Source organism: Nicotiana attenuata, chromosome 8, assembly GCF_001879085.1.
Source record: "Nicotiana attenuata strain UT chromosome 8, NIATTr2, whole genome shotgun sequence".
In the NCBI taxonomy this organism is placed as follows: Eukaryota; Viridiplantae; Streptophyta; class Magnoliopsida; order Solanales; family Solanaceae; genus Nicotiana; species Nicotiana attenuata.
In genome coordinates, this window is record NC_031996.1 from 18,542,700 (window position 1) to 18,568,517 (window position 25,818).

At 36.9% G+C, this 25,818-nt stretch overlaps 2 protein-coding genes across 3 annotated transcripts; both read left to right on the forward strand.

Moving 5' to 3' along the window:
* LOC109231008 (betaine aldehyde dehydrogenase, chloroplastic-like) lies at nt 2,688-14,801 on the forward strand. The gene is made up of 15 exons (XM_019396527.1): nt 2,688-3,077; nt 3,419-3,552; nt 3,777-3,857; nt 3,943-4,091; nt 5,104-5,196; nt 5,279-5,402; nt 5,507-5,572; nt 5,667-5,736; nt 10,366-10,442; nt 11,447-11,560; nt 13,504-13,581; nt 13,667-13,818; nt 13,901-13,961; nt 14,062-14,168; nt 14,490-14,801. The coding sequence occupies exons 1-15, from the start codon at nt 2,960-2,962 to the stop codon at nt 14,578-14,580; spliced, it is 1,515 nt and encodes a 504-aa protein (XP_019252072.1). The 5' UTR covers nt 2,688-2,959; the 3' UTR covers nt 14,581-14,801.
* LOC109231009 (mannose-1-phosphate guanyltransferase alpha-B) lies at nt 15,656-21,481 on the forward strand. 2 transcript variants are annotated; one of them, XM_019396529.1, is made up of 16 exons: nt 15,656-15,741; nt 16,027-16,184; nt 16,337-16,434; nt 16,591-16,691; nt 16,780-16,858; nt 17,061-17,121; nt 17,242-17,288; nt 17,415-17,507; nt 17,614-17,704; nt 18,005-18,053; nt 19,247-19,363; nt 19,455-19,602; nt 20,176-20,268; nt 20,342-20,410; nt 21,027-21,069; nt 21,189-21,481. In XM_019396529.1, the coding sequence occupies exons 2-16, from the start codon at nt 16,127-16,129 to the stop codon at nt 21,287-21,289; spliced, it is 1,248 nt and encodes a 415-aa protein (XP_019252074.1). In that variant the 5' UTR covers nt 15,656-15,741; nt 16,027-16,126; the 3' UTR covers nt 21,290-21,481. The 2 variants fall into 2 exon arrangements, with proteins under 2 accessions (XP_019252074.1, XP_019252073.1); XM_019396528.1 differs by lacking the exon at nt 15,656-15,741 and having other exon boundaries at nt 15,754-16,184.

A 25,818-nucleotide genomic window follows, 5' to 3' on the forward strand; every position in this document is an offset into this window, starting at 1 on the left:
CCTTTGAAAAACGAAAGAATCTTAAATGTAGGAGGAATTCTTAGAAACGGGGGTTTGAGTGTCATGTAGCTGATAGGCTAGATTTAAGGGATCTTGAATTTCTTTTATTTTATTTTATTTTATGGTTTTCTATATAACTAGTAAATATAGATATACAAAATAATTAATAAGGAACCTAAATAAAGATGGTAAATATGTTTCTATTATAGTATAGCTAGGTAAAAAACCCAAATGTTAATCGCTACACCTAATTACTCAATTATGACTTCCTTTGAATTGGGCAGAGAAATAGAAAAAGGAAGAAAATTGTAATCTTCCATTGTCTGTAATGGAAAGTGCAGAAAGAAACGGAAATTAAGAAAAGGAACGTTTCTTTTTGACTCACAAAAGAGTTGCCCAATTTATTATTTATTCACATTTATCTTTCTAGCAAAGAAATGTTAAATGTTGAATGTTCCCCAATTAGGGGAAGTGTTAAATGTTTTCCTAATTGTCTTTTATGTTTCCTCTCTTTAGTTTCTTTTATTTCCTAGTTTGTACTTTGTACACTGCATCTTAGCGCTAGCAACATGGAAATTAAAAGAACACTTCATTTCATCTAGTAAATTAGCACAAAGGGACGATATCATATATACTGTTCTTGATTGCAATATAAAAATGCAAACGTGTAGATTAGGATTTATCACCCCACACTAGAGCAGTGTCGGCGCCAACCAAAGTAACCATAAAAAGCACATTCATAATGCAGCATTTGTATAAGTTTTATAAGCGACATGATAAATCAGAAAAGAATAAAGTAGTTGGAGATTTCAACACATTCGTTTCTTCGCATACCCTTAGACCATCTCCAACCCTAACACCAAATTTCACACCAAAATGGTATAACACCAAATTTATTCCAACCATTACACTATTTTTTACACCACAAAATAATATGTCTTCTCTCTCTTTTATATTATATTATTATCTTCTATTTAAATTTTATTTTTTATTTCCTTCAAACAAATACTATCTTTTTTCTTTTTTCCATATTCATTATATATAATTCACATTCACCACTTATATGATCATTTATTATAAAATTATTTTAAAGGATAAAGCAACTAAAAGTGAAATCATTGATAAAAGATAATTAATAAATATTACATCATAGTCAAATTTAATTTAAGTACCACATAAATATTCAACTTTCGCCTCTATTCTCTCATAAATGCTCGATTAATGCATTACGAAGTGCGAAATGCGCATCTTTATCCTTAATTTTTTTGTGTCGAGCTAAAAATTGTTCAAATCGGTGATCTTCATCTACTACCATTTCTACCGTAGGAGCTGGACATTCACGTGCATCTTCAATTGGTGCATTAAGATCAGGCTCGTCCTCAATTATCATGTTGTGCAGTATAATACACAGAACTTGAATTCCATTGACGATCCAAATCTTCGTGAATTTTTGCGACAAGAACAAAAACGAATAATCGATAAAAGAAGTCAACAATTTCAACAACCACAACTACAACAATCTTCTACCCCGTTCTCTCAGTATTTTGGTAATTTTGGTGCACCTGGAAATGACATAGGGGATTACTAAACTTATGTTTTATGTTTTTAATGTAATTTCAATTTTAATGTATCCTCCTTTGATGTACTTTAATTATAATGTATTTTTATTTTATGTATTGTTAGTTTTCTTTTTAAATTTTAGTTTTCACTTTTCAATTTTAGCAACATTAGATATCTTACATTTGCATTTTTTATTTTTAAATAATGGTTATATTTCTTTTTATACAATTATAATAATAATAAAATTAACATATAATTTAATATAAATATAATATTTACAAAAATTAATATATCAAAAAAATAGGATATAAAATTAAAATTATAAAGATCTTAATATAAAAATTAATTATATACACAATAAATGATAAATTAAAAGTCCAAAAAATAAAAAGATGAATAAAATAATAATAAATCAAATACACTATTCATGCACTACAATGGTGTAAGATTTGGTGTTTTATTGGAGCAAAAAAATACCAAAATTTACACCAAATTACGAAATAAACACTAAATAAAAAGACGACATTAGCATGAGTATACATTTTGTTCCCTTCACGTATCCCTCTAACAAATCCATTATTACGAATTAAAAGCTAAATAAGGAAATGACTTGTGATTGAACTTTTGGTTCAACACTCCAATGTACTATTAATAATTTTTTCCCTACATAAGCGCATTATATAATATTTTAGTCAGAAAAATGATTACCTATGGAGATCAAACATATGTAAAGACGGTATAAAAATTATTTACTTATAAAAAGTTTACAAATAAATTCTTATATTGAACATTAATTGGTAAATACAAATAAAAATGCTCTACCTATTCTAGTTTATATGATGCAAGCATCGAATTTAATAAATGAAAAAACACTTTAAAACTTCCTCTCTAAAATAAATCATAAATAGTTATGTCATTATAAATTATCTTTTTATAAATAAAATATGAAGTTTAAGTCAATTATTTTAAAATATAAAATATATTTGTATCTTTTTTAAGATAATAAAGTTAAAAGAAAAGTATAACGGATATTTACATCAGGTCAATGAAAGTAAGGCATATGTGTTGTATATACTCTTTTTAATAATACTTAAGCATGATTTAATCATATCATGGTTAATTCATAGGAGTACATACCTTATTTTGATTTCTTAATTCTCAAGAGTATTTACTATCGCTGGATGCGACTGCAGGTCTCGAGTTCAGCCAAGAAATCCACTGCAATCAAGTATCCATATAGCGTAACCGGTACTATATCCGGAAAGCGACGCCGGACAGCAGGACATCTGTCCAGTGGACGTGACTTTCTTTCCTAAATTTCAGCTATATCAGCGCTACATTTTTCTATCCTTATTATTAGCACAGTCCACAAAGTAGTGAAGTGATCGAGTGGAGAGCTATGGCAATTCCCAATATGCGGATCCCTAGTCGGCAGCTGTTCATCGACGGTGAATGGAGAGAACCCGTCAAGAAGAACCGGTTACCCGTCATTAATCCCGCCACTGAAGAAATCATCGGTATTTGAATTTTTTAGGTTTAATTTTAAAGATCTCTTGCAATCTATTGGATCATCCAGAAATTCTGCTAAAGCGTTTTGACAACTTTTGGAAAATCAAACTTGTGTTTTCAAGATTTGCGAGTGTTTTACGGTAGGAAGTAGAATCTTTTATGGAATATCCCTCAAACTACTAGTTCAGATATATTCTTATTTTTTAAAAAAACTTTTTCGCTAAAAACTTATAAATAAGCACGTTTTCGGATTTATTTTTTGCTAGAAAAGTTCCACAAACAAACGCCTGGAAATGAATGAGTTCCTGTTTGATCCCGATTGTGTTTGTTGATGTTGTTGGATTTTCAGGGGATATTCCGGCAGCTACATCGGAGGATGTAGATATCGCCGTCAAGGCTGCACGGAGAGCGCTTGGTCGAAATGACTGGGGTTCTACAACTGGAGCACAGCGCGCTAAGTATCTTCGTGCTATTGCTGCCAAGGTTTGTGTATTGAGTTCGAAATATAAATAATTCAAGATCTCGCTTTCGTGGGCTTGAACTACCTCTAAGAAATCCAAACGCTAATATATTTTACAGTATTATATCTAATTGAATAACATCCTCAAATCTTGGTGTTTGAGTGTCAACCAGATGTTGATATGTCTATTCAATATTAATCTTTTATGCTTTAAATGACAATTGCTGTTTTTTTACATTTACTGTAGGTACTGGAAAAGAGGCCTGAACTTGCTACACTTGAGGCAATTGATAATGGAAAACCCTGGTTCGAGGCTGCCTCTGATATTGTATGTTCTTGCGTAATGGGGTTAACATAGTTTAATTTGTTGCAAATTACATTGTTTTACTTATATGCTCTTTCTTATCTTACAGGATGATGTCGTAGCGTGCTTTGAGTACTATGCAGACCTCGCTGAAGCTTTGGATTCAAAAAAGAAGACTGAAGTTAAACTTCATCTGGATTCATTCAAGACCCATGTTTATAAAGAGCCTCTTGGTGTTGTGGGTTTAATTACTCCATGGTACACCACTTATCAATAATGGTTTATGCTCTTATTTTGTGTTTCAACCCTGTTGGAAATATGGCATTCTTCTTTTTCCAACCAAGTTGATATTTCAGGCCACCAACCTCTGCATTGCAAATACAGTTACTGTGTATGTGGTTGCTAAGTTGTTCTGGGCATATTGCAAAATGAAAAAACTGTTGTATAGTGAGCTAAACTTTGAGCTTTGTGCTTAACTAAGATAGCCTTTTGAAATCCCAAAAGTTAAGAGAAAAGAACATAGTTGCAAATGAAGCTTATCAAATTAGTTATCGACTAGTTCAGCGGTATCTTTCGTTGTCAAAGTTGGATGCCATCCTAACATCTGAGCGTCGAGAATGATAATCAAGTGGACTTGTTCAGAAGGTAAAATATCATTGAGGCGAAAACCTTTGGAATGTTGATATTCTAAGAATCTAAATTATTTGGAGTGCCTTGAAAAAGAAGAGAGAAATTAGATGAAAAATTTAGGAGCCTCAGGAATATTGGGAAGTGTAGATTGCCTCCTGAATGTTTCTTTGCTTGTTGACCTCAAACAAGTTGCATGTGCGCCAAACTTGTGAATTCTGTGTTGGGGTTTGCTAATATTAGGCCCTCAGACTACGTTTCCTTTTAACATCTCTCTTCATTGTGGGGAAAATTGTTGCAACGGAAACACCTTGTCCAGAAGGTGAACCTATGTGTCTTATTGGGACTCTGCCTTGACCTAACTGCCTCAAGGCAATCAGGATTACTCGGGAAAGTCGAGAGGGGTGTTGAAAGAAAGGGGGGGGGGGTAGTCTTAAAGAGAATCTCTTTTAGACTTTGCTTATTTTTACCAGTCACACCTCATTAACAGTGGTCAAAGATTCCTTTAAAACAACTTTTTTGTTTACCAGTAAGGGAGTCGAAATCAGTCTTCTGGAGCATTGTGAATTTCATTGGCTATTTCATGTGTGGGTTGAGAGAAAAGATTAGGTGGTTGACTTATGAGCTTTTGTTTCATATGAAGGAATTATCCTCTGTTGATGACCACATGGAAAGTCGCTCCTGCCCTAGCTGCTGGTTGTGCAGCAGTACTTAAGCCGTCTGAACTTGCGTCTATGTGAGTCCTTATCTTTTTTCTTCATTATTCATATTATTCGGTCTACATTATTTACATCTTTAAACCCTTTTTCCAACTTCAGTACCTCTTTGGAGTTGGGTGAAATTTGTAGAGAGGTGGGTCTACCTCCTGGTGCCCTTAACATACTAACGGGATTGGGACATGAAGCTGGTTCTCCTTTGGTATCGCATCCTGATGTTGATAAGGTCTGCTTGTTTCTTTTAGGTGGATCTATGCTAATTGATCAGTCAGCAATTAGTACTTTGTAATTTCATTATGGTGAATGGTTTTTATTTTCTTGGATGAGCAGATTGCCTTTACAGGAAGTGGCCCAACTGGGATCAAGATCATGACAGCTGCAGCTCAACTAGTTAAAGTATGTCCGCATCCGAATAATCATTAGGTTCCTATTGGCAAAACTGATATTCTGGTGCGTTCGGGTAGCTAAACCTCTTTTTTTTTTGTTGCAGCCAGTTACTCTTGAGCTTGGTGGAAAAAGTCCAATAGTGGTGTTTGATGACATTCCTAACATTGATATAGGTTTGCTCTTTTAGACCCTATATGAGAACTCCTTCTAATATGTTAGAATAGTCGTGTAAATAGGAGTAAATAACTCTAACCCTAATCCAATATGTATTAGGAGTAGGATATGTTATGTGTGTATATATAGGGCTCATTGTAGCATTGTCAATTAATCAATAATAATATTTTTCTCCCGTGCATTCTCACATGGTATCAGAGCATTAGTGAGAAACATATCGCCGTGCATCATTCCAGCGACTTCCTGGAAGAAAGACCTCGTCGCCGTGCAATTTTCCGGCGACTTAGAAGGCTGCCCGTAATCAAGTCACTTTCTATCGGTGTTGTGCAAAAAAACCAACACCACCACGAGGTAGATCACTCGTCGGCGACCAACCCTTTAAAATTTCTCCGGCAGAAAAGCTGCCACGCGCCCACACGCGCCGGCAGAAGAATTTTTCCGGCGAGCGCGTGACACCAATGCGCCGGCGCGTGAGCCCACTTCCGGCCATTTTTTGATGAAACTCCTTCAGGGCAGTTGGATCGTCCTTAAATTCCGAGCCTACCCATAATTTTATTTTTCAATTCCGACCACTTTGGAATTTTCCGGCGAGCTACAGTGATTTTTCCGGCGTGAACAGTGATCCCAGCGATTTTCTGCTTTTTTTCCGGCACAATATTATAATGGAATTAATACCTGAAGCTTTTGCCTCACAATCCGTTGGATTAAATGCAATAAATCCAATCCAGATGGTTTCTTTACCGGATTATATTGAGTTCCTTCAGTACAAAGCACGTAAACAGACATCTTCAGGATAAACCTCCGTCGTTCCAACAAATAGTAGCATGACTGGTGTCTCCTAATCTACACTCTCTGAGTCTTGGGTCATTGATTCAGGTGCATCTGATCATATTTCTGGTAACAAATCTCTTTTCACTAGTATCTCATATTCTCAATCTCTTCCAACAGTCACAATGGCCAATGGGTCTCAAGCCATGGCAACTGCAATAGGTCAAGCAAGTCCACTTCCTTCCTTACCTTTAGACTCGGTTCTTTACGTTCCTGGTAGTCCTTTTAATCTCATAGCCGTTAGTCGCTTAGCCAAATCACTTAAATCGGCTGTTTTATTTCTTGATGACCTTGTTTTTATACAGGAACGCAGTACAGGGCGGATCATTGGTACTGGACGTGAATCAGATGGACTTTATTACCTTATCCTTGCAAAATCACATGGACTCGCATCTTGTCTTCCTCCAATAACTTCTCCCGTTACTGATTCACCAGATTTATTACATAAACGGTTAGGACATCCCAGTTTATCAAAACTTCAGAAAATGGTACCTGTCTTATCTCACTTGTCCACTCTAGAGTGTGAGTCGTGTCAGCTCGGTAAGCGTACTCGCTCCCATTTCCCGCGGCGTCTTGACAATCGAGCAGAGTCACCTTTTACTTAGTCCATTCAGATGTTTGGGGTCCTAGTCGGGTTAGCTCTACCTTAAGATTTCGCTACTTTGTCAGTTTCATTGATGATTATTCCAGGTGCACTTGGATATTTTTAATGAAAAATCGATCTGAGTTGTTTTCTATTTTTCAGACCTTCCATGCTGAAATTCAAAATCAATTTGGGGTTTCTATCCGCACATTTCGTAGTGATAATGCCCTAGAGTATTTGTCTTCCCCATTTCAGCAGTTTATGAACTCCCCTGGGATTATTCATCAAACATCTTGTCCGTACACATCCCAACAAAATGGGTAGCTGAAAGAAAGAATAGGCATCTTATTGAAACTGCTCGTACCCTACTCATACAATCTCATGTTCCGCTGCGTTTTTGGGGGGATGCGGTTCTTACATCTTGTTATCTTATTAATCGTATGCCATCTTCAGCTATCCAAAATCAAGTTCCATTCTCTGTCCTGTTTCCTCACTTACCCTTGTTCTCTCTTCCACCCCGTGTCTTTGGGAGTACGTGCTTTGTTCATGACCTTACTCCAGGAAAAGATAAGTTAGCTCCTCGTGCTCTTAAGTGCATATTTCTGGGTTACTCGAGAACGCAAAAGGGATATCGATGTTATTCTCTTGACTTTCAGCGATTTCTTATGTCTGCTGGTGTTACCTTCTTTGAAACCCAATCATACTTCACAGGTTCCGTTAATCACTTAGAAATTTCCGAGGTGCTACCTGTTCCTTCTTTTGGGGATTCAGTCCCTATCTCCCATTCATCTCCCTCCATAGCTCCACCGCCTACAGTTTCAATTACAGCTCCACCACCTATAGCTCCAGTATCACCACCAAGTCCAGTGCCACCACCTAGTCCAGTTCCACCAACTATAGATCCAGTGCCACCACCTAGTACAGTTCCACCAACTATAGCTCCAGCGCCACCAGCTAGTCGAGCTCAACCTTCTACAGCTCCACCACTCCTGACTTATCATCATCGTCCGCCCCCAGCATCAGGCCCAGCTGATTCACGTCCTGCACCTGACCCTGCTAATACTGCGGACTTGTTTCCTCTTAATCAACCGATTGCACTACGAAAAGGTATACGGTCCACAGTTAATCGTAATCCTCATTATATCGGTTTAAGTTACCATCGTCTCTCACCATCCCATTGTGCATTTGTGTCATCTTTGTCCTCTGTTTCCATTCCTAAGTCTACAGGCGAAGCACTGTCTCATCCCGGATGGCGACAGGCTATGATTGACGAGATGTCTGCTTTACATACGAGTGGTACTTGGGAGCTTGTTCCTCTTCCTTCAGGTAAATCGACTGTTGGTTGTCGTTGGGTGTATGCAGTCAAAGTTGGTCCAGATGGCCAGGTTGATCGACTTAAGGCTCGTCTTGTTGCCAAAGGATATACTCAGATATTTGGACTCGATTACAGTGATACTTTCTCTCCCGTGGCTAAAATTGCATCAGTCCGCCTTTTTCTATCCATGGCTGCTGTTCGCCATTGGCCTCTCTATCAGTTGGACATTAAGAATGCTTTTCTTCACGGTGACCTTGAGGATGAGGTTTATATGGAGCAACCACCTGGATTTGTTGCTCAGGGGGAGTCTAGTGGCCTTGTATGTCGGTTGCGCCGGTCCCTCTATGGTCTAAAACAGTCTCCTCGAGCCTGGTTTGGTAAGTTCAGCACAGTTATTCAGGAGTTTGGCATGACTCGTAGTGAAGCTGATCACTCTGTATTTTATCGACATTCTGCTTCAAATCTCTGTATTTATCTGGTCGTTTATGTTGACGATATTGTTATTACCGGCAGATGATCAGATGGTATTAGTAAGTTGAAGCAACATCTCTTTAGCACTTTCAGACTAAGGATCTGGGCAGATTAAAATATTTTCTGGGTATTGAGGTCGCTCAGTCTAGCTCAGGTATTGTGATCTCACAACGGAAGTATGCCTTAGATATTCTTGAGGAGACAGGAATGACAGGTTGTAGACCTGTTGACACTCCGATGGATCCGAATTCTAGACTTCTGCCAGGACAGGGAGAGCCTCTTAGCGATCCTGCAAGATATAGGCGGTTGGTTGGTAAACTAAATTACCTCACAGTGACTAGACCTGATATTTTCTTTCCTGTGAGTGTTGTGAGTCAGTTTATGGATTCTCCCTGTGATAGTCATTGGGATGCAGTTGTCCGCATTCTTCGGTATATAAAATCAGCTCCAGGCAAAGGCTTATTGTTTGAAGATCGAGGCCATGAGCAGATCGTTGGATACTCAGATGCTGATTGGGCAGGATCACCTTCTGATAGACGTTTTACGTCTGGATATTGTGTCTTAGTAGGAGGAAATTTGGTGTCTTGGAAGATCAAGAAACAGAATGTGGTTGCTCGGTCTAGTGCAGAAGCAGAATATCGAGCAACGGCTATGGCCGCATGTGAGCTAATTTGGATAAAACAGTTGCTCAAGGAGTTGAAATTTGGTGAGATTAGTCAGATGGGACTTGTGTGTGATAATCAAGCTGCTCTTCATATTGCGTCAAATCCAGTATTCCATGAGAGAACTAAACGAATTGAGATTGACTGTCATTTTGTTAGAGAAAAGATACTCTCGGGAGATATCGCTACAAAGTTTGTGAAATCGAATGATCAGCTTGCAGATATTTTCACCAAGTCCCTCACTGGTTCTCGTATTAACTACATATGTAACAAGCTTGGTACATATGATTTATATGCACCAGCTTGAGGGGGAGTGTTAGAATAGTCGTGTAAATAGGAGTAAATAACTCTAACCCTAATCCAATATGTATTAGGAGTAGGATATGTTATGTGTGTATATATAGGGCTCATTGTAGCATTGTTAATTAATCAATAATAATATTTTTCTCCCGTGCATTCTCACATAATATATATTATCTTTTCCTGGCATGTCTCGAATTTCCTATAACATAATAAATTGATAATTTTGGAAAAGGAGGAAAACCGTTTGTAAAATGAAGGAAACTGAAATTAAACTGGTGACCAACATATTACAAATCGATGCTCTAACACCTGAGCTAAGTGTTAAATGCCTTTGCCTAAGCTATTGGAATTGGAATCTTAATACTACTTTCTATGTCCTTATGTTTTTCATATTAAGTCACCTTTGCGGATGCATTTAAGAAATTAATATAGCTCTAAAATATAACTGTCCTCATTGTCTACACAGCTGTTGAGTGGACTCTTTTTGGCTGCTTTTGGACAAACGGTCAAATTTGCAGTGCAACATCACGTCTTATAATACAGGTAACAAGCTAAATGTTGGACAAGGCCCCATGTATATAGTCAGTTTATTTCTTTCAGTTTTTGGTTAACCAAGTACTTTGACTTGACACCATTTACCATTATCTGGGAAATACTGAATATACCCATAGGGTCCTGTAGCCTTTACTGGCAACCTGCACTTCTTTAAGAATACAAGACAATTATGGGGGTGATGAGTATCTTAAGGAACGGATAATTAGTTTGAGTTAGTATTTGTAACACTATAGAAGAGGCTCAAATAACAAGAGGAAGATACATCTGCCTTAGCTTTAATTGAATAAAAGAGAAGAATAAAGGCTCTAAAGTGGTACCAAGAAAATGGATCCACTAATTCGTTCTCTCTCTATCGTTAAGAATAGGATACCGATGACTGGCCTACTTAATTCAATTTTAGAAGACAAGTCAATAGCCTGCCAGAGTTCTTGAAGGTTGGAACAGGAAGGGGGGTCATCCTAATGGCCGATAGAGCACATTTTGCATCTAACACTATACAGCGATGACCAAATAATACCTTATCAAAGAAAAGGCTACAACGTCCTCCTTCCTTTTTCGTGTGCTGCAACAATTGAAATTATGGTCTCAATTTGGACATTCATTAAATTACCCTTAGCAATTCAAAAGTTAATTAACTTGAGCGTAAAGAGTATTGTAACAAACATATGTTATAATTCAAAAATTTCCCAGGAAAAAATAGAAGAAAGTAAACAATAAAGTCATGGTCTTAGCAGAAGGCTTTTTGGCTTTCAAATAGTAAGTAGATCATTTTCAACAGTTATATCCTTTTAAGAAAGGAGTAGGATGATACACTCTCTTATGAAATCAGGCAAGATGGGGGGAAACTCCTAGTTTTTTTTATGCCACCTTATCAAAACACTGTGAAAACAATACTATTACAAAGTCCTTTTGATGTATCCTTTAATGCTATCGCCCTTTCTATAATCATCAACATTGGAGCTCATAGTGAAACCAAATTCTGAATTTTGCAGGATACAATTGCTTCACAATTTTTGGACAGGCTTCTAGAGTGGACGAAAAACATCAAAATCTCTGATCCCTTGGAAGAAGACTGCAAGCTTGGTCCTGTCATTAGTCGTGGACAGGTAAGGAAATTATGCCATTAATAGTAGAAGATGCTTTAACTGTAGTACAAGGTGCTTCTTGGAGACAATGTTATGTGTTGCCTTGAATAGATGCAACTGTAACGCTTATCAAGGGAATGGCTTATGAAATTTTTTTGTTTCTTCGCTGCTCCAATGTGACATATGTGCGGAAGTGTCTTCTGGATAAGATATAGTGAATAGGATAAGTTTGGAGGATCGGGAACATAAAGTCATAACACTATAACAGGCTGAGACTGAAGATATAGGAATGGTGTGCCATGTCATCAGGTAGTGTAGGGAAGCAGATTGCTTGCACAAGTAGAATAGACTCGTGGGTTAGTGAGTTAGGGAATTAGGCTGGAAGGTGAATAATGAAAGAGCCAGCATAGATGACTATGAATGTGGATAGATATCAAGTGATGCACCCAAGTCAAAGAAAGGGCGACAGAAGCAACCTTTCTTAGCACGGTTAGCTTCTGCTAGTGGCGGGGCTTGTACTCTCTTTTGACCTATTACCAGAGTTACACTCTGAAAGTGAATAGGTGGTTTGACCACTGTTACCTTAACTCACACTCAAGACTACCATGATACATAGCACTTGAATAGGTTTAGCAGTCCACACATTCTCTTCAAGCTTGTATACACTCTTTTGGAAATTAACTACACTTTGGATTGACCTTGACCCTGCAATATGATCTTTCTCAGATAAAGAGGTATTTTTACAATCAAAACCTACGCTGCCAGACTTCTTTTTGTATGCAGCGTATTGCAGTTTCTTATTAGATACTTGACCTCCAGCTCTCTCTCTCTCTCTCTCTCTCTCTCTCTCTCTCTCTCTCTCTCGCTCTCTCTCTCTCTCACGCGTGCAAACACACACACACACACACAGAGTCACGCACACACACACGTTCCTTCATATCTTAGTTTGATAGCTACTATTGTCGTCATCTTGTTTAAAGGATTGGAATCGGTAGGATAAAACTTAAGAATATAATGAAATATTGGTGACTGCTCTCGGAAATTGGTCCAGTTAACATGAAGCATGGTTTTGTACTTGTAGTAAATTTAAAACTTTCTCTACAACCACATTTATAGTTTGGCCGATAGATATATCCGAGACTTTATAGAGGCTGTTTCACTATATGAAGAAGGTATTTTACTGCATATTCTTCAGGTTTTAAGGAAATAAAAAAAGATATAAGAAAGTGCTTATGGACGATCAAGTGCCGTTTAGATGATTAACAACAGTACGTAACAGAAGACATAGCTAGATTGAAAAGCTACCATAATCGTGTCTTCTCTTTAGTTCATTTGGGAAGAATATCCCCTTGTGGCTGATATTTATTGGAAAACTTTCGGTTCTATTGGAAAAAAGAAAAAAAGAAAAGAAAAGAGGAAGTTGCAAAACCTTTAGATGTGTTGCAACTTTGCAAGAGAAGTAGAGCCCATATCTCTGCCTTCTGGAGACATTTGATAAAATGGAAAAATCATGAAGTATTTAGTCCCCTTCCACAAGGGTTATTTGATAATTCTTGTATTTCAGGAAGTTAATTGGTCGTGTTGTCCAGAATATATTGTCAATTAACCATTTGCTAACTGAACGGAAGTTTCTATAACAACACCGTGAAGTAAACAGGAGGTTGGGATAAATCTTAAAAAGAATTTGAGGGGAAATCATATACAATTGACGGGGGAGGTCTGTATAGTTATAGTGAAAAAACTCAGGAATAGAGAAAAACTGATCTTAATTCACATCAGTTTAGAAGTCTCTAAAGATACTATAAGGACTTTCTTATCACTGAGCAAAGCAACATGATTTTAAAATGACATGGATATTGGCTTTCAATTTGTCTAATCTGTTTCTTTTCTTGCTTTCTCATACATGACTGCTAAGCAGCACATATGGACAGTTCTTACATATTGATTGTTTGTTTACCTTTCAGTATGAGAAGGTCTTGAAGCTCATCTCAACAGCCAAAGATGAAGGTGCAACCATTTTTTATGGTGGCGAACGGCCTCAGGTAAGAAATGCTTCCTGGTGCAAGTATGCCGGTTCTGTATTTATCGATCTGTTGGAATGTGCCTTAATTCTACATTGGATTTCAGCACTTAAAGAAAGGATATTACATTCAACCAACAATCATAACTGATGTGGATACGTCCATGGAAATCTGGAAAGAGGAGGTATTTGGACCTGTTCTTTGTGTCAAAACATTTAAAACTGAAGAGGAAGCCATTGAACTAGCAAATGATACCAAGTGAGTTGGCTACAATTAAGATATATGGTTCTGTTACTTTATGAACTTTCTTTTTCCTTATCTGCACTGTTTGCTCTGTTAGGTATGGTTTGGGTGCTGCTATTTTGTCAAAAGATCTTGAAAGGTGTGAGCGTTTCACAAAGGTGAGAGTAGTTTCTAAATTGCCAAAAGCATCTTATATCCTTAACAAAAGGCACTGCTTCTGCAAAATCAGGGATGACATCTTGTTAATTGACTTTGCAGGCTTTTCAGTCGGGGATTGTCTGGATCAACTGTTCACAGCCATGCTTTTGGCAACCTCCATGGGGTGGCAAAAAACGTAGTGGTTTTGGACGTGAACTTGGGGAATGGTAAGCACTCACTTGGTGATTTTGATACCATCTTGAATAACGTTTATGTGGCTTAGCAATTACCTTACTTTCTGTTCATCCAGCTGTTCCGTATCTGCTTCTTCAAATTCTGTTTGTTAAATGGCCTTGCTTTGAAATTGCTGGAATGAGCTATATTTTGTAGAAAGACAATCCAATACGAAGGAAAAAACTGTAATTGTAGTTTTACCACACTAGAGGAGTAACTGGAGGGGAAAATATGCACCTGACTGAAGCATTCTGAAGTAATTTGGCAAGTCCTGCAGCTGATAATGTTGTTTTGCCCTTTGTTCTTTCTCGCAGGAGTCTTGAGAACTACCTAAACATTAAGCAAGTCACTCAGTATATATCTGACGAACCATGGGCTTTTTACAAGTCACCTTCAAAGCTGTGAAACTTTCAAGTGGTCAATACAATTGTGTTGTGCCAGTTATGAGAACCAATGCCGAGCAAGAGAAGCGGAGATGAAACTTGATTTGATGTAGAACTGGTGTTGTTTGTATTGTTCGTTAAGTAGTCTAATAAATCTTTTCGAATGGAGAAAACATGGATAGCATTTTATACTGATATTGCCTTTCTCTTTTGTTTATTTCATGTTTTATTTTATTTCTGGAATAGTGTTCTGTGATTGCTCCAGTGACTGAATATCCCATAGTTTCATAGGTGGAGTAAAGCTCAAAAATCTTAAGATTCTAAGAATGGCCCCTTGAGGCCAGGTAGTCGTGAAAATGGCTAACAAACCACCGCAAATGATTATGATTGTGAATTATGTACAAACTAAGTAAAATGCCGCTATTATGTTTTCCCATTATCAGTGATGATCAATGATACATTACCACGCTGCCATTGGATGTTATTAATAAGAAAAGAAATGAAAAAACGAGTGTGATTAAGATTGTGAAACTTGGAACTGGCTAATTATGAAATTAAAAGGAAAAATTGTAGTCACAACTCACAACCATATCTTTTTTCTATAAACTTTCTGTTTTACAATTCATTTTTAAAAATTTAAATTGACTGTAAATATTATAAATTGTCATTATGTCGGATAATTATCTTTTTCTTCTTGATTTGGCTCTATCCCGAATAAATCAGATAACCAAGGTAGGTAGAGCACTTTTAGCACGTGGGGCCGATGACTATATCACTTCAATCGTCACCAATTTACCAATTCTAAGGAAAAAAAAAAACAGAAAATACATCTCCTTTTTGTCTTTAGTTCTAACTTCTAAGGCTGCTCGTCTGATGTTGAAATTCTAATTCTTTTAAAAAAAAATTCTATTACATTGGGAAGTCGAAGAATGAGAGAAGACTTAATCTGTAAACTTTGGTAGTTAAAATTCTGATTCAGAAAGGTAAGCAATCTTGTCACTTTAAGTTTTTGTTATTGGTAGGAGAATAAAAGGAATATGCTTTCCAAGTTCCATTTATTACAATTGTCACCACATCTGAACTTCATCTGTTCAAAAAATAAAAGATACTCTTTAATAGTATCTTAAATTAGACAATACGATTGAAAATAGTAGTAGTAGTACAAGGCATGTGAAAAACAGAGGTGGAAATTTCCTAGCCATTTTTCTTGTATTTGTCGCATATCCACCCATTTTCTTCTTTCCTTTCCTTTTCACTGGATCTCCCCCCATCTTTTGTACTCATTTCAATTTTTAGAGCAATTCATATCCCCCCTCTGTCTCTCTATCTCCCCATACATTCTCGCCCACCACACACATCCACTCTGCACTCTCTACTTTTAAAATTTTCAGTCTCTCCTTCATCTTTTGTCGGCAGTGTCACTTGAGTTGCCCTTTTGAGATTATTACTATTACTTGTATGTATACAGGTGATATTCTGTTCATTGGAGAGTTGAAGAATTGGAGCTGCTAATTTGGGCTGAAGCTTTTATTCCGTATATTGAGATCTGACTTCTGTTTGTAATTAAAATGGGAAGTTCCGAGGAGAGAGTTGTGGCTGTGATCATGGTCGGTGGACCAACCAAAGGTATGCACTTTGATTCGTTTTTGTTTCAATTATTTGAAACTAGTATTAGTATTAGTTTTTGGATGAAGTTTGAATCTTCAGAAAGCACTGCCCTGTTCTTGTTTTCAATCAATTTTCAGTTGATTTGATTCCCTAGAGATATGCATTAACAGGTACACGATTCCGCCCATTGTCATTGAATATCCCAAAGCCACTCTTTCCATTAGCGGGTCAGCCAATGGTTCATCATCCGATCTCTGCTTGTAAAAGGGTAATGCTCTCTTTGTAGTAATACCAAAATGGATATACACTGTAAGAAATTTCATGTTTTAAGTTATAACACAATGAAAAATGATTTAATTGACAAATGGGGTGTGCAAAGTTTTTATGCATTGAACTAATAAGTTTTATGCCGTGGGATTTTCAGATTCCAAACCTAGCGCAGATCTACCTCGTTGGCTTCTATGAGGAGCGTGAATTTGCGATATATGTTTCCTCAATCTCGAATGAACTTAGAATTCCTGTCAGGTTACATTACTATCTTGCTTATCCGTGTTCTGAATTTTCTTTTAACTTTTCAATATTGGAGCTCATTGTTGGAAGTTATTGTTACTAGATACCTGAAGGAGGACAAACCACATGGTTCAGCTGGAGGACTTTACAACTTCAGGGATCTGCTCATGGAAGACAGCCCGGTTCGAATCTTCACTCTTCTTGATTATATTCTTGTGATGATCATGTGTAAATTGCTCGGAATGACCATCTACAGGATTTGTTATCGGGAACATAAAAATTGATCAAATATGGTCCGAAAAGAATCTGAAAATATAATTGGGGCTACTTCATCATCATACTTAGCAATCACCATTAACGTGGTTATTTTATCTCACCTGGCAGTCGCATATATTTTTGCTGAACTGCGACGTGTGCTGCAGTTTTCCACTGCCGGAGATGCTTGGTATGTGTGTTTCTTCCCTCTTCTCCCCTCTTGATCAACTTCTCAGTAATACGGACCACTGCAGTAATTTAGAATTTGAGTTTTGCAAGTTTTACCTTCTGCTTTGCTCCAACTTTGCAGAGGCTCATAGAAGGTATGGTGGGATGGGAACCATTCTTGTCAGCAAGGTAATTGAAAGTACTCTCGAACTGTTTGTCTAGGCCACTTTCTATTGGCTATTGCATAGCTTATTAACATCTATGATTGTGATTACTGCATGTGGCAAGTCTTATTTTTGAGTTTCCATATACAAGGTATCTGCTGAGTCAGCTAGTGAATTTGGAGAACTGGTCGCTGACCCTGATACTAATGAACTGTTGCATTACACAGAGAAACCTGAAACTTTTGTACGTCCAGATCCAACATTTACTTACTCTTGGGCTTTACTTGCATAAACCAGGAAATGTGTAGGTTTATACCCATGGTGTCTTGCCTAATATGACTGAAATGCAGGTGAGTGACCGCATCAACTGTGGTGTGTACGTATTTACACCAGATATCTTCAATGCTATTCAAGGAGTATCCAGTCAGAGGAAAGACAGAGGTTAGTATACACATCATAACTAGAGGTTCCCTCGACTATGTGTTTTCATGTTAAAAGGACTGAGATATTTGGTCCATCTCTTCCTTTGATCTCATTGTTCTAGTGTCAATTTGACCTTTGGCCGATATGAACACTAACATAGTACGATTGCTGAACTTGAACAGTATCACGATTTACTTGGGACAATATCACGTTTTCTTAATCTAATATGGATTTCAAGTTTCTTAAAACCTATGCAGTGATCTCATGCAATAGTATTCTATGGGGTGATTTCATGAAGTCCTTTCTCTTCTTTTGCAGCTAACCTAAGGCGTGTATCCAGCTTTGAAGCTCTTCAGCCGGTAAACAGGTATAATTTCCCTGTCCAACTACATTTGATAGACATTTTGTTGCTACCTTAAGAGAATAGTGATCTGTTTGCAATTGCCCTCTATTATGATATCACTGTTGGACCTCAACTTGGTTTCTAAATTCTCAGTGTGTATTTGATTCTTCTATAAATGCTTAAAAACATGGTTGCTTCTGTCTCCTCATCGTCAAGTTTCACGCACTTATTTGGCACCATCCAGGATCCCCACTGGCACAAGTTCCAATCCAGATTTAACATTTATTTGACTGAGTTTTCTCAGCATTTTGTTTGGTGGATGGTGAAACGCTGTGAAGCTTTATACCTGCAGTAACTGATAATTGCTTTTCAGGACAGAGTCTTGGTGCGAGCATAATTTACCTTTAGTTTCTTAGGGCAATATCAAATACTTATCTTCTTTAAATTGTTGAGGAGAATGCATGATGAGCAGGTTTGCAGTTGCTAAATCTCCGAAGGATAATGATTCTAGTTTATTTTTGCGTTCCGTTTCATTAGGATGATGTTACTGCTCTATCATATTTTCCCACAAGGTCACCTGTTATTTTGAGTTGTAATGGAATGGAAGAGGTTACTGCTCACTGTTTGACCGATAAATACTATTCAAAGGGCAAAGTGTATGTCATGTTGTCTTCACTGTCATTGAGAACTCCTCCAAAACTGACACCAGTCTTAGATCCTTGAAGCCCACACTTACCCCAAGCTTAAGCCATTTGTTTCGGCATCTTCCTGATGTCTGCTCACAGTTTGGACAACTGACAAGACAATGTACAAATGTTTGAACATTTTGAACTGTGGGGTTCTGCACCTCTAGCTTGAGTTTTGTTACCTGGTCTTAAAATAACCTCATGAAAGAGGCTTTTTCTGCACAAGGATTGTATGAATAAAATCACCCGCTCTAGGTGGTAATACATTCTTGGCAAAAATAGTCAAGTAGGGGTCTGCAGACTGCAGTTACTAGAGACCGATTACAGGTCTCTGAGTCGCAACTTTATTATTCATGAATGAGGTTTATGTTTGTTAATAGGAGCACTAATAATCTTCCCACTGAATAATACTTAGAATTGGAATGGATAAAAAAAACTTAGAATTGGAAAACATAGTTTAGAGCTACCAGTACACCTGAAAAGGATGTCTGGTTCATTCTTTTCCTTTCCTGATACGAGCTTATTTGACAGGAGTCTTCCAACAGACTTTGTACGGCTGGATCAAGATATTTTGACACCTCTTGCAGGGAAGAAGCAGCTATATACCTATGAAACCATGGATTTCTGGGAACAAATTAAAACACCAGGGTAAGCTAATCATATAAAGTGCATATCATCCCAGCTTTTCCATTTCAAATATCAAGATTTGAGGTAATGGATAGGTTTGTTTCTTTTGTAGGATGTCTCTGAAATGCTCTGGTCTCTACCTGGCTCAATATAGATCCACCTCACCACATCTTTTGGCAAGTGGGGATGGCTCAAAGACGGCAGCGATCAGTGGTGATGTTTATATCCATCCATCTGCTAAAGTTCATCCAACCGCAAAGGTTATATTCAGATACAACTACGACTAACATATTCTGATTATTATGTTATGCTGTAAATCTCATGGTTGATTAATTGAGATGAATGGTTTTATTTTTTACTGCAATAACTTTTTTTATATGAAAAACAGCAAAGGATATGTTTTCTAGTTAATTGACGACTATATGTGTTTGCAACAATTAACACCCTCTATGTTATAGACATCTAGGCTTTGTACATGTTTGCAACACAGTTTCGAGGTCATCTGTTTTGTAATGAATCTGATTCTTGGTATGGATTATGTTATGTATTGCAGCATTTTCTACATTGCCAAAGCTGCAAATTGTAACCTTTGTTCAGTTAAAAGTAATGAGATCAAATCTGATTTCTGCTTGGCATATATGCATCTAAAGAGCTATCTCTGATGGCTCTGGCTTACTTCAATCCTACCCCTCATAAAGTTTTTCTTTTTTTAATATTGTTTTCTCTTTTACATCAATAATTGCCACAGACACTGCAGTTGCCATGATTTTTGACTCACTTATAACTTCCTTCCTTCACCTATAGAATTGACTTGTCCGTTTAATGTTGAACAGATTGGTCCAAATGTTTCGATATCTGCTAATGCTCGTATTGGAGCTGGTGCCAGGCTCATCAGTTGTATTATTCTTGACGATGTTGAAATCAAGGTGCCACTTCACTGCATCACATCTAATGAGATACTTCGACGTGTTTGAATTTAACACAGAATTCTTTTTCCAGGAAAATGGGGTTGTTATTCATGCGATTGTTGGCTGGAAGTCTTCAATTGGAAGATGGTCAAGAGTCCAGGTAAATTATGGAGGTGGTAATATTCTTGTTTAAGATATCAAATACATTGTTGAAGAAAGATGCTTTGATGTGTAAACTCTCCAAATATATACCAATAATACCAGGAGAGGAAGTTATGATTAATTTGTCATTTTGCCTGTCCTGTCAATACATAATGGCAGCTGGCAGCTGGTTTCTTCTTTGTGATTTAGGAAGACTACAATCAAAGGAAGAGCTGTCATGCTACTTTTTTCATCAGAATTAGAGAGTAAACATTAGTCTGGGGAAAGTATATTTTTCGCATAAAAATTGGATAATATACTTGCAAGTTGCAATTGATTACACATGACAATATTAAATAAGTACCAAGAGTGTAATCCAGGTATTGTATGAATAGAATTTTTTGATGGAGTAAATGTTGCTTGCCAATAGGAACTCCGCAAGATTCTGTGAACAATTTTAATTTCTACAATGTCAGGTCTCTTCATTAAGAGTTCATTAAGAGTTCCTAAGACTGGCCTAATGCTGTTTTTTGGAGTCTATTTTCGTCCTGATTGGACGGCATTCCTCCATTCATTTGTTTTCTCTAGTCCTAGTCTTCACATTAGGTGTCTAAGCTAAATCAAACTGATTTCAGGCAGCAGGAGACTACAATGCAAAGCTCGGGATCACAATTCTTGGTAATGTATTTTCTTTTATCATGATTTCCTAGTTATTACAGTTCCTGCATTTTCAAATCGTCGATATTTAATTTTTAACTTTTGGGTTGAATTATCTAAATCAAATATCTTGGAATCAGGTGAATCTGTCTCGGTTGAGGATGAAGTAGTGGTAATCAACAGCATTGTGCTGCCAAACAAGACTCTTAATGTGAGTGTCCAAGAAGAGATCATACTTTAAATGCAATAGATGAATTGGGCAGGGCTGTTTTACTCATGCTACTGAGCCATCTTTATCCCCATAGGCTTGTATTACCATTTTATTTTATGCATTGTTTGTACATTTGAGTGCAGAACAATTTTCTAGATTACAGATTACTCTTTATTGGTAATTTTGCTAGTAAGAGACTGAAATAAATGATTCTTTTCTTTCTTTCCTCTCTCTCATATATATATATATATATATATATATATATATATATATATATATATATATATATATATATATATATATATATATTACACACATACACAATTCATTAAGTTTCTTATAAATTGAATATTAGAACTTGTGGTGGTTAAGATTTCACTCAAATGTTTGAGATCTTTCTTAACCCGATTCTCAAAAGAAAAAAGTGTCTAGGATACTTTCACTTCAATATAAATTGTTAACGAGGTTATTTACCATTTCTTTTCACTTGGAATGCGTTTGACAAAATTTTATACTTTATATTTAGGTAAATATAAAGGTTCGTAAATTTAAATGGAGGTTCGTAAAGTACAACAATAACAACCCGGTGAGATCCTACAGGTGGGGTTTGGGGAGGGTAGTGTGTACGTAGACCTTACCCTTACCCTGGAGGAGTAGAGAGGCTGTTTCCGATAGACCCTCGGCACAAGAAGGAGATGTTCGTAAAGTCATAATGAAACAACGGGGAGAAGATTAAAAAAGTAATTGATAGCATCATCTTCACACATTAACAAAATGAAATATTATTTATATCTGTATCGAAAAAAAATTATTTTTTTAACATTTACAAATGGTACAACTTTATATTTTTACCCTACACTATGTTACTTTACATGTTTTGAGTACCTAGAATATGCTACTTAGTCATGTCTGCCAGAAGCATTTGATGCATGGAAGGTGGTGGGTGATGTAACAGTACCAAGTCTTGATCTTGCATTCCACCCAACTTTGACGAGTGATCAGTGCCGTTATTACTTTGTCTCAACATATTAAATAAAGATATCTTAAGTTCGGACATACGACGCCTACACTCTTCTATCACAACACGATCAGGGTGGCAATCGACGTTATCTCTCATACTTAGTAACTTCAGGGCAACACTCGAAACGGTTTCAATGATAACCTTCTTCAAGTTGTTATTTTTTGCTAGGGTGAGACCACCATGTATAGCCCATAGCTCTGGTGTAAGGCTTGATGTTGCTTTCATACTAAGTTTGCCATGGAATCCACCCAGCCACCTTGCTTTGTCATCTCATGCAAAACCTCCAAATCATGTTAATCCTGAGTTTGGCATGAAACTGCCATCCGTATTTATTTTAATAAACTCTAGTGGAGGAAAAGACCAAATGATGGGTACATTGCTTTGTCTGATTGTTGATTGAACATGGCAACCTTGAATTGTTGGATAGGAAAATTATTTTAGTGCTTTATTTGAAATAAAATTCAGTAGATGACTTAACTAGTTAACTTGTGAAACTCAACGAAAGAGAAATACCGTCTGACTAATCAATAGAGTCCACCGTAAGTTCAAGAAGATGCCATGCAAATTGTGTATAAGCATGAAAAGCGTATTAATTTGATGTTAATGGCTTACTTCTATATAAAGCTGTAACTTAATAGTTTTAAATTGAGAAAATCTCACTTTCAACCTATTAAGTTTAAACTATTTACCCTTTAATATCCAAGTTCAAGCTATTTACTTTTCCTATCCATGCGGTCTAGATTATTTACTCGACCCACCCATTAGAGGATTCTCATACCCGACCCAAGCTATTTCACCCAGCAGCCCACGCAACTAGCGGATTCCAATACCCACTGTCATTTAATGCCTCATTTAATTTGTCTTCCTCCTTTAACACTACAGACTTCATTTCAAAACCTCCATAGCCAAATCATGAGAACCTGTCACGCCCCGAACCTGGGCCTGGACGTAACACGACACCCATTGCCTGACTACACGTGACTGAGTGAACCAACTGAAAGACCGAATGATATAAATCAAGTGCGAAAATACTAACATAAGTCTGAAACATATCTGTAGCCAACATTGTTTAACATGAAAAGCCTGTGACTCTATCTAATTGTTACTCTAGTCTATGAAGCCTCTAATGAAGTACTGAAACATTGACTGTCTGTAAGTACTGAAAGACTGTAAAGTAATGATAATGCCCCGAAAGAACTGGGGCTCACCCAATAGCTGGTACAAGAATCCTAGCACTCTGAATCGTCAACCTGTAAATCATTAGATGCAGGCCCCGAGCAAAAGGGACGTCAGTACGTTTGAATTGCACCGGTATGTAAAGCAAATGAAAGAAAGAACTATAAATACTGAAACTGAAACTGGGCTGATAACTAATAACTGAAATGATAACTGCTAAAATTGAAACTGAAATGATAACTGATAACTGAAATGATAACTGCTAAAATCGAAACTGAAATGATAACTGATAACTGATAACTGAACAAAGAAGTAAGGATATGAATACTCCCTCTTCTGAATGATGAACCACCTGTTTATCTGAATAAACTACGTCCTCGGACCCAATATATATGTGCACAAGCTACGGCCTCAGGCCCAAGTATACGTATACATAACCATAGCCTCATGCCCAAAAATGCATAAAACATAAACTACAGCCTCAGGCCCAAACATGCATAAAGCATAAACTACGGCCTCATGCCCAAATATAGGTGTTTAACATTCAGGGATTTAAATTCAGGAACTGAGAATCATACTGCAATATATGATGCTGAAATACTGAATCATATCGAGTTACATGATACTGGAATACTGAATAGGACTAGACTGAGACATGTATTCTTGAACTGATTATGAAAACTGAAACTTCAATTGTTTATGACATGCTGAGTAATCAAGACTGAAACTTATGGGCATCAAGCCCAAGTCTATATTGATTACGCACTGAGATCACAACGTTCAGAATGAAAGTCATGAACGATTTATGAAGCTAGAGAATAGAAGTTCTGCAACTATTCAAGGAACTAGGCTTAACTATATTACGAGGCAATTAGTAACGTCGTAAAAGAAATGTAGTGTAGGGAGAATTATTAACATTCCCAAACATAGAGAGTTAACCTCACATACCTTAACTTCCTGCTCCTGACCGTAATACAACATTCGCCAACCTTTTCAACAATAATCTATGGCAATATAAATTAAGAGGAACCAATATTAACACTAATGCTCATGTTGTTGTCACTTAGGCATTTTATCAAATACTTGGTGGGCATAAAGCTTCATAGCCCTTATTAATGGTGTTTCTACATCCAACAACCCATTCTCTTGCTCCTAGATAATTCTAAAATCTCAAATTGCTATAATCAAGATAATTCTTCATCCATCATAAGATAAACAATACCCTTAATCAATAATCAACAATCAACAACTCAAATCTATAACCGTTCATGCTTTTCTATCAAACCCATCAACTCATATCTCATGAACTTAGAGTCTATAATGATGAATCAAATGCTATAATCATTTAGAGGGTGAAGCTTTTACCTTTTGACGTCCAATCCTCTTGAATTCGAGTTCTAGGGTTTCTTTTCTCAACAATGATGTCTCAATCGAATATCTAATGATTTGAAGGGTTTACCCATGTTAATAAGGTGTTAAAGAATTGAAATTAACTTAGAATCATCATTAGAACTTACCTTGGATGATGGAGGGACCTTGGAGGAAGTTAGGTTCTTGAAAGCTTCCCTTTCTAGAGCAAGTTTTTGTGTTTTGGAGTGTGGGGGACGAAGTAAGGCTTATAAAACGGCTTCCCGGGTGCGCCCCATATAACTTTTTGCACAGAGATCGATTTGGGATCCACATATATCATTTGAAAGATATTCAAAGGGCTACAACTTACATGTTTTGCATTTTCCCAAATTCCTTACAGATTATCACGGAATCCTGCTAGAAGACAGACCTTTCGTAAACTTAGTCGAATTTATCGAATCTTTTGCACCTCACTCTCCGTCTTGATTCTAAAACAACCATCTCCACCCATACTCATCCCCATAGAACTTCACATGTCTAAAATATAATATTACTACTTATTTAACATGTCCACACCTAAGCCGAACTTACGGAGTGTTACAGAACCCATATTTCACCCAACATTTACTAATTGGCCTTTTGAATTTTTTCTTCAGATTTCGTTCTATCTCTTCGTCTAATAGTAATTTCTGGGCGAAAGTTTTGGATGTGAAAGTACATTTTAGTGAAAGTGAATTTTCAAAATCGTAGAATTTTTATATTTTTCTTTGTACTTTTGTAAATCAATGTCTGTGGGTTGTTGTTTTCGCTATGGGTCGGAAGCATTGTGCGCATAAATGGTAGCGTCGTGCACAACATCATTCTTCAACCTAAGTAGCTGCTTAATCCGTTGCCTCAGTCATGTCCGGTCCTAGATTTTCATTATTTTCTGATTCTCCGTCTGGGTTTAGTCCTAACCCTAGCAGTAGTTGTATGGAAAACACAATTAAAAATGTAGAATTAGAGGGGGGGG

Coding starts and splice junctions, on each gene's coding strand:
- LOC109231009 (XM_019396529.1), top strand. CDS start 16,127: ATGGGAAGTTCCGAGGAGAGAGTTGTGGCTGTGATCATGGTCGGTGGA. Junction 19,603..20,175: donor AAGTTCATCCAACCGCAAAG/GTTATATTCAGA, acceptor AATGTTGAACAG/ATTGGTCCAAATGTTTCGAT. Junction 20,269..20,341: donor TTGACGATGTTGAAATCAAG/GTGCCACTTCAC, acceptor TTCTTTTTCCAG/GAAAATGGGGTTGTTATTCA.
- LOC109231008 (XM_019396527.1), top strand. CDS start 2,960: ATGGCAATTCCCAATATGCGGATCCCTAGTCGGCAGCTGTTCATCGAC. Junction 3,553..3,776: donor TTCGTGCTATTGCTGCCAAG/GTTTGTGTATTG, acceptor CATTTACTGTAG/GTACTGGAAAAGAGGCCTGA. Junction 5,403..5,506: donor CGCATCCTGATGTTGATAAG/GTCTGCTTGTTT, acceptor TTGGATGAGCAG/ATTGCCTTTACAGGAAGTGG.